This window comes from Lactuca sativa, chromosome 8 (genome assembly GCF_002870075.4).
Source record: "Lactuca sativa cultivar Salinas chromosome 8, Lsat_Salinas_v11, whole genome shotgun sequence".
Lineage (NCBI taxonomy): Eukaryota > Viridiplantae > Streptophyta > Magnoliopsida > Asterales > Asteraceae > Lactuca > Lactuca sativa.
The window spans coordinates 42654598-42663951 of NC_056630.2; the positions used below are offsets into that span (position 1 = coordinate 42654598).

At 39.2% G+C, this 9354-nt stretch overlaps 1 protein-coding gene across 1 annotated transcript; it reads right to left on the bottom strand.

The window, feature by feature from the left end:
- Positions 1-773: 773 nt before the first annotated feature.
- On the bottom strand, positions 774-4620 carry LOC111892718 (uncharacterized). The gene is made up of 8 exons (XM_023888768.1): positions 4362-4620; positions 3951-4250; positions 3309-3761; positions 3056-3186; positions 2005-2404; positions 1406-1813; positions 947-1053; positions 774-788 (listed from the first exon to the last, which is right to left on the bottom strand). Exons 1-8 carry the CDS (start codon positions 4618-4620, stop codon positions 774-776), a joined length of 2073 nt encoding a protein of 690 aa, XP_023744536.1.
- Between the last annotated feature and the right edge of the window lie 4734 nt (positions 4621-9354).

A 9354-nucleotide genomic window follows, 5' to 3' on the forward strand; every position in this document is an offset into this window, starting at 1 on the left:
GCGACAGAAAAACTTCGTTATAAATTCATAACTTCTTCGTTTGACGTCCGTTCTCGCCTAACTTTTTATCGCTTTGATACCAACAATGAGACCTTCGATCCTCGTTTAGATTGTTTCGACTAAAAACCGCTCGATCTCAAATCGAGTATTTCGGGCTGCACACTGCTAAGTCGAAACTTCAATAAATCATAACTTCCTCATACGAAGTCAGATTTGGGCGTTCTATATATATTCGGAAACCTCGTTTCAACTACTACAACATTATTCAAAGATATTAAGTTTATTTTACACTTAATTTTGACGCTTATTTTTATTCTTAATTAATCAAACCACATAATTAAGCAATTAAGCACAAAACATGTAATACTCAAATAATACAATCTTATTATTTCAAAACGGGTTACAGAGGTTAACCTAGACTATTACATTGCTAAAAATGGCAAGCCCGGAAACACAGGCTTTACATGCGATCGCAAGGAGGGAACCTGCGATCGCAGGTTTGGGAAAATGGGCTTTATTCGAATTTTAGTTGTTCAAAAGTGCTACTGGAACAAAAACAAGATACATGCGATCGCATGTACTGGACCTGCGATCGCAGGTATGTCTTTTTCGTGAAAAAATGTCCTAAAAAACCTCGATGACGTGCTGCGACCCGAAAATGTATAACCTACAATCGCAAAGACTGGCTTGCAGTCGCAGGTTCCACCAAAACTGTATTTTTCAACTTTTTTCAAATTCACTCTGTTACATCTTATTTTAAAAACACAATTCAGTTAAAAAGGGACTACCTAAGTAGTTAAAAACACACAAAAATTAAAAAGAAGTTTCAAAATAAAACGAAACCAAAACAAACGCCTGGGTTGCCTCCCAGTAAGCTACCCGTTTTTTTTTTCTGTTGGTGGCTCGATGTTGTTACTTGGTTTCCTCAATTGCGGTAAGTCAGAACCTCGACCACCTCCACTTCTTCATTTGTAACTTGAAACCCTTCGTAAAATGGTTTGAGACGGTGACCATTTACGTTAAAAATCTTTCCTGTTTGTTCACTCTTAATTTCTATAGCACCATGATCAAACATCTTAGTAACAACAAAAGGTCCCACCCAACGAGACCTCAATTTACCGAAAATAATTTGAAACGAGAGTGATATAAGAGTACCTTTTGACTGGTAGTGAATACCTTTCGCGAGATCATCTTGTCGTGCAACGTTTTGTCTTCTCCTTATAAATTGCTTCGTTCTCGTAAGCATCATTCCTAATGTCTTCTAACTCTTGGATATCCAATCTTCTTTTCTTGCCAGCTTCATCCATGCTCATATTCAAATTTTTGACAGCCTAATATGCTCGATGCTCCAATTCAACTGGCAATCGACAAGGTTTGCCAAAAACTTTTTGATATGGTGACATACCAATAGAAGTCTTGTATGTTGTCTGGTGAGCCCATAACGCATCATCCAATCGAATACTCAAATCTTTCTTGACCGAATTGATGGTTTTCTCTATAAGGCCCTTAATCTGTCTGTTTGAGGCTTCAGCCTGCCCATTGTTTTGTAGGTGATATGCTGTGGATACCCGATGTGTGACACCATATTTCTTGAGGACTACTTCAAGGGTGCGGTTGCAAACATATGTACCCCTATCACTAATAATGGCTTTTGGTGTCCCAAACCTAGCAAATATATTTGTCTTGACAAAATCAACCACAACCTTGGCATCGTCAGTTCGTGTAGCTTTTGCCTCAACCCATTTGGACATGTAATCCACAGAAAGTAAAATGTATACAAACCCAAAAGAAGGCGGAAACGGACCCATGAAATCTATACCCCAAACATCAAAGATTTCACATATTAAGATTGGAGTAAGTGGCATCAGATTATGAGATGTCAAAGACCCATTCATTTGACATCTCTCATAGGTTTTGCAAAATAAAAAAGAGTCACGAAAAATATAAGGCCAATAAAGACCGCTGTCCAAGACCTTGCGTGCGGTTTGTTGTGGACCATAATGCCCTGATCAACACACTGTTTCCATAGATACGACTCGTCCCAAACATATCTTTTTGCCTCCTTCTTTATTTTATCTTTCTGGGCTTGGGTATGATCTGAAGGGAGTTCTCCGGAAACCAAGTAGTTTCCTATATCAACAAACAAATGAGGGTTTTGAACAGCGAATAGATGCTCGTCAAGAAATGTTTCACTGATCGGTGTCAGGTCTTCAGGTGGGGTGAGTCGACTAAAATGATCAGCTACCAAATTTTCTCTCCCACTTTTGTCCCTAATCTCTATATCAAATTCATATAGCAGCAAAATCCATCTAATCAACCTTGGCTTTGAGTCCTTTTTGGCAAGAAGGTACCAAATGGTTGCGTAATCCGAAAGATTATGACTTATGTGCCCAACAAATATTGTCTGAATTTTTCCAATGCAAAAACAATTGACAGAAACTCTTTTTCAATGGTGGAGTAATTTGCTTGGGCGTTGTCTAAAGTCTTTGATGCATAATATATAACGTGGGGCACCTGGACTTTTCTTTGTCCTAGAACAACTCCTACAGTAGTGTTACTTGCATTACACATGATCTCAAATGGTAAACTCCAATCTGGGGGCTGAATGATGGGGGGTAGAAGTAAGAAGATTTTTCAACACATCAAAAGCCTTCTTGAAATCTTCATTGAAGTCAAATTCAGTGTCTTTTTGCAATAACTGGCACATGGGAACTACTATCTTTGAAAAATATTTTATAAATCTCATGTAAAACCCTGCATGGCCAAGAAAGGAACGCACTTCCCGAACATTCTTTAGGTAGGGTAAGCTCTTTATAACATCTATTTTTGCTCTATCGACTTCCAAACCTCTTTTTGAAACAATATGTCCAAGAATCAGACCTTGGTCAACCAGAAAGTGACATTTTTCAAAATTTAAGACCAGGTATGTTTCTATACATCTTTGTAAAATTTTTGTGAGGTTTGTTAAACAAATATCAAAGGAGTCTCCATAAACGGTAAAATCATCCATGAAGACTTCTATGGTATTTTCAACATACTCAGAAAATATACTAACCATACACCTTTGAAAGGTAGCAGGTGCGTTGCAGAGTCCGAATGGCATACACCTATACGCGAATGTCCCGAAAGGGCAGGTGAAAGTCGTTTTCTCCTGGTCTTCTGGAGCAACTGGAATCTGATGGAAACCTGAAAATCCATCCAAACAGCAGTAGTGGGATTTTCCATCAAGCCTCTCTAGCATCTGATCTATGAATGGGAGAGGAAAATAATCTTTCGGGTGGTCGCGTTTAACTTTCTGTAGTCAATACAAACACGCCATCCGTTTTGAACCTGAGTTGGAACCAACTCTCCATCCTTGTTCTCTACCACTGTCACTCCAGCCTTCTTAGGAACAACTTGAACTGGGCTGACCCACTTGCTATCAGAAATTGCGTATATTATCCCATCATCTAGTATCTTTATAACTTCTTTTTTAACCACCTCCATCATTGGTGGGTTTAATCTGCGTTGGGCTTCTTGCGATGACTTATAATCTTCTTCCATCAAAATTTTGTGCATGCATAGAGATGGGCTGAGTCCTTTTATGTCTGCAATATTCCACCCAATTGCGCTTTTATACTCCTTCAAAATTCTGATCAACTCGAACTCTTCTTTTTCTGACAGCTTGTTGGATATGATAACTGGTAATGTTTCTTTTTCACCAAGATATGCATATTTCAGGTGTGCTGGAAGTGTCTTCAGCTCAAAAATAGGGGCTTGCACTACAGAAGGAAAAAGCTTGGAATTAGAAATTAGTAATTTAAGAGTTTGGGTACCATACCTCAACTTCCTCTGCTAGTCCGTATGAGCTGCCATCTCTTGAACTACTCTATCAACCATATAATTTTCTGATATAACCTGAGCTACATCAATAGACAAATTTCTATGGAGCACTAATGCTAATGACTCACGGTTAGTAATCTCAAAATATTCTGCAGATAATGGTTCAATTACATCAATGAAATTAAGGGCTGAAACATCATCTGCGTAACGCATGGCATCATAAATATTGAAGTTGATAACTTCACCATCAAATTCCATTGAAAGGGTACCATCATAAACATCTATTTTGGTTCTGGCGGTTTTTAAAAATGGTCTCCCCAAAAGAATGGAACTCGAGTTTGGTGAGTCGTCATCTCCCATACCCAAAACATAGAAATCAGCTGGGAATATGACTTCATTCACTTGAACCAAAACGTCTTCCAGTACACCTTTTGGGTGCACCAAAGAACGATAAGCTTACTGAAAGATGAACCATGTTCTTTTTAAAGGCCCTACCCTGATAGTTTTAAAAAGTGAATATGGTAAAACATTTATAGAACCTCCTAAGTCCAACATAGCTCTTGGCATTGAAAGGTTACCCAACTTGCAAGGAACAATAAATACTCCTGGATTCTTACACTTTGGGGGTAGCGTTTTTTGTAAAACAGCTGTAACATTCTCGCTTACTTTAACTGTTTCGTTTCCTTTTAATTTTCCTTTTGAAGTACACAACTCTTTTAAAAATTTAGCATATCGGGGTAGTTGTTTAATTTCATCAAGAAGGGGAATATTTACCTCAACCCTTCTGAAGAAATCCATAATATCTTTATCTTCCTTTTCTTTTTTTGTTTTTTTTCAGTCTTGAGGGAAAAAGAGGAGGGGTAATTTTTATTTCAGCTTCAGCATGTCCATCTTTTTTCTGCACCTCTTTAGTTGCCTCAGATTCTTGCTCAACCACGATCTCTTCTTCCTCATCTTCTTGCCGATCTGGTCCTTTGTAGTTTTTACCACTTCTGAGGGTGACAGCACAAGCATTGTGCTTCGGGTTTTTCTCAGTCTGAGATGTGAATTTTCCTTGGGTTTGTGCTTCTGGTTTGCTCATGGAGTTCACGAGTTGTGATACCTGCTGCTCCAGATTTTTGATGTTGGATTTTGTTTCATTCTGGAAAGCTTGGGTACTGGTAGCAAGACTTTTAGCTATGTCTTCCAAATACATACTGGAACTACTAGCTTGTGACTGAACAGGTGGTTGTTGAAAATTGCTCTGGTGCTGATTTTGCTGAAAAGATTGCTGAAACCTGGGTGAAGCTTGATATTAGTTTCTTTGCTGAAAATTTTGTTGAGATCTTGGCTGGAAATTGTTATTTTGAGGCCCTCCCCAAGCTTGGTTGTTACGATGTTGATCAAATGGCCTTTAATGTAATCATCCCATAACTTGCATAGATTCATTATCTTCTTGAAGTATTCGGCACATATCAGTTGGGTGCTCGGTTTTGCAGCAGATCCCGCAAGGTTTGACCTTTGGCTATATACCTCTTTCTTTTGTCAACAAAAGGATAACTTTAGTCAATTCTGAAATCTGGGATTCCAAGTGGGCGTTGCTCATCTCCTTGACTCCTCTTGGATGGTCTGGGTACCACTCTTCCTCAGTTGCTGAATGTTTTGATTCATTGGACAACTTCTCTATTAATGCCCTGATCTCTGTTTGTGTCATGTCTGAAAGTGACCCTCCACTAGATGCATTTATTAGCCGCCTCTCCATAGGTATCAATTCTTCACAGAAACACTAATATAGCTGATAATTACTAATGCCATGGTGTGGGCATCGAACTAACAACTTCTTGAATCGCTCCCAATAAGTGTGGAGAGCTTCTCTTTTCCTTGCTTTATACCCAAAATCTCTCTGCGTAGATTTGACACTTTTGCCTCAGGAAAATATTTTTCTAGGAAGAGCTTGGCGAGTTCATTCCAGCTTGTTATTGAACCAGATGGAAGGTCATATAACCACTCCTTTGTTGCATCATGAACTGAGAAGGGGAACGCCCTGAGTTTGATCTGGTCTTCAGTAACTCCATGGGGTTTTATTCCAGAGCAGACAACATGGAATTCCTTGAGAAATTTATGAGGATCTTCATTCTCAAGGCCTCGAAATGGGGCAGCAGATGGATTAAACCGGATTTGAGCTCAAAATTCCGAGCTTCTGGAAAGGTGATACACAAGGGCTACTGGGTAACCTCTTGTGTTGCCCACTCACAGAGAGTTTTTCAGCTTCGTCTCCGTTTTCACTCATGATGAATTCTGATTCGGTTTCAGAAGAATCTGTGAGTTCGGGTTTGTGTGAAGAGGATGAAGAGTAGGTTTTGAATGGCCTGTTAACGGGTGAGGTAGATGGTGCTTTTGGAAAAGGTTGAAATGAGTGTTCAGGTTCGTTCCACAAGGGAGTGCCTTGTGGTATGGGTGAGGTTGAGGTTTCTGTTTGTTGCTTTCGAAGTTTTGCTTCCTTCTTTAGCTTCCTAGTAGTTTTCTCAATCTCTAGATCAAAAATCAGATTACCTATACGTGAAGATCTTGGCATAAAACTATTAGTGTTTTACCGTGTCCCCAGCAACGAAGCCAATTTGTTAAGACCAATATCGTACACGATTTAAACAAATAAAAATAATAAATAAACTGCTTTATTGCACTAACAGGTAGTATAGGTAATCAGGGTCGGATCCTCAGGGACACGTCCTAATGTTTACACCTCTTTGCGTAAGGTGTGATCTAATTCTTGATGAATGCAATAAACATAAAAAGGGGGGATTTATTTCTGAATATTAAACTAATAGAAATCGAAAATGAAAAATGAATAACTAAATTTAAAGTGATGAAAATTCAAATAAGAGAAAGCAATTCCAGTTTTGCAGTGACTTCCCTAATCATATAATTAACCTTCAACACAATATTTGACTATGCACTTGTTTAAACTGGTACTAAGGTTCATTAACAAGCTCTAATTACCTTTATTACAAAAATTCATTTAATCAAAATAAGTTCTTTAAGTTAAATCTAACTTTTTACTAAATTAACCAAACAATCTCTTGACTAATAAAGAAAAGTTGCATTAGACAAAGTGTAATTCCTAGTAAAGTTCAATACCTCTCATAAGCTCGGAGGCGTTAGAACTTGTTTGATCATTTCATATTAGAGTTAACCCTAAACTCATAATTAATCTAATACTTGTCACTTTTTACTAATTAATCTAGACAATTACGGATCTAAACAATTAGATGACTAGAATGATTCACAAACAATTCAAGTGGCCAACAGAAACTGAAATCAAAATCAAACATTCAATTTAACACAGAATTGATCAAACTAAACAGTAATCATTGTCGAACATAGTGCCTAATGATTAATCATACGAAAAGGTTACGTGTTGCGAAACTGAAATTTGAGTTGTTAGCCTGACATGGCTAAACACGGATTGCAAACAGTGGAAATAGAATCTAAACAATAAATCTTACTAAACTATGAATTGGAATCGAATCGTCTCCTTTAGATCTGCGTTCTTTAGTTGAAAACCACTAAAACTTGCCTCTAAATCGCAAGGAATCGCCAATTAGGGCTAATGGAAGAGTATCAGGCTGTATTTATACGTCTAGCTGTCAAAATGTCGTACCTACGATCGCAAAGGGTATACCTACGATAGCATGTATCACCCAAAAACGTGTCACGAGAGTTTTTTAATGAAGTAAGTTACCATTTCGACACAAATTGACCAACCTGCGATCGCAAGGGCACAACCTGCGATCGCATGTTTCTTTTTTTTTCTCAACTGATGAATTTTTTGGCTCGACAAAAACCTTGAAGGCAACCCGCGATCGCAAAGGCATACTTGCGATCGCATGTTACTTTTTTTTGGCTCTTTTGATCGTCGTTCCTCCTTCCAAGCAGATCTTGATCATATCCCGACATCCTTCCTTGGTCTAGACTCCAATTAAGCTCCTAAGCATCCACAAACGCATCCCGAACTTGCACAATCATCCATGTACCTCAAATGGCCCTGAAAAGTCATAACAAACGTGATCAGTATGAGCATTCTTCAAAATAATCATGAAACACGAAATACATAAGAGTAATCGGGAATTAGTTAACTTTTTATAATGAAATACGTAGGAAATTGTGCTAAAAGATGCATATAAACACAATGGAGACTACCACTTACACCAACATAGTGATACAAGTGCTACCTCATGTATCCTTGCTGGAGAAATCGTTGTCTCTGTTACTTTAGGTTTCCCCACCGAGACTGAAACCATAAAATACGATGGAATCAATCGTTAGAGAGGAAACAAATTTTGGTCACCGATAAAGTATCCGACTTTTTATTTTCTCCCAGCAACCGGTAACACTCTCTAAACATCCTATTTCAGATCGTACGTGTAACGACCCAATTTTCACGACCAAAAATTTTGTTTTAAAACATTACTTTAGAAAATATTAATAACTAAAAACATTGTTTGATCAAACCATAACACAAAGTGAACCATGTCTAAAAGCCAATTCATACACCCAATCAAAATATCAGAGTACAAATCCCAGTAAAGCTCGTAAATGCGGAAACCGGAGAGTGTGTGTGTGACATGCTGCTACCGCGCCGACTCCTTTCCCCTAGCTGAGGAGGTAACTGAAACCAAAACTGAAAACTGTAAGCACAAAGCTTAGTGAGTTCCCCCATCGTACCACATACCATACGAACACATAACATACATACTGCCAGGCTATTCTGGGGTGCCTGACTACCCGGTACGGCTGTTCTGGGGTGCCGCCCTACCCGTGTCAAGCCATTCTGGGGTGCTGACTACCCGTGTCAAGCCATTCTGGGGTGCTGACTACCCATCGGTCCTAACAACCGATCCTCGGGGACTAGTCCCCTCTTACTACCTTTATCTCATATAACATAACAAGCTAGCATGCAATCATATCATCACGTACTGTCAGACATACCTGGGGTGTCCGACCTACCCTTCGGTCCTAACAACCGAACTCTACAACTATCACATATACATATCATCCCAGCATACAACATATCAGGTAGTAGCAAACCTAGATGATATCACAAAGACAATCATCTAACATACAACTCCTACTGGTGGACCGGCATTGTGTCCATAGACCCACCGCTATTGGAAGGTAACTCACCTCGAAGTAGCTGCTAATCTGATCGGAAACTGACTGCCTACTGCTGCTGCTGCTGCTCTAGAAATCCTCCGGCTGCAATTCCCACAACATACCCAATCAAACACTGCTCACTGACCTTTGGGTAAAATGACCATTTTACCCCTGACCATGCCCTAAGTCAAAGTCAGAGTCAACTTTCAGTTGACCCGACTCGCCGAGTTGGCTTTCCAACTCACCGAGTCACCACCCAAACGATTGTCCTGGATCCCGTTCCTACTCGTCGAGTTAGGCGACGACTCGACGAGTTCTCCTTCTAAACTGATATTCAAGTCCTTCATCCTACTCGCCGAGTTGTATGAACAACTCGTCGAGTTCATCTTCATCCGATGA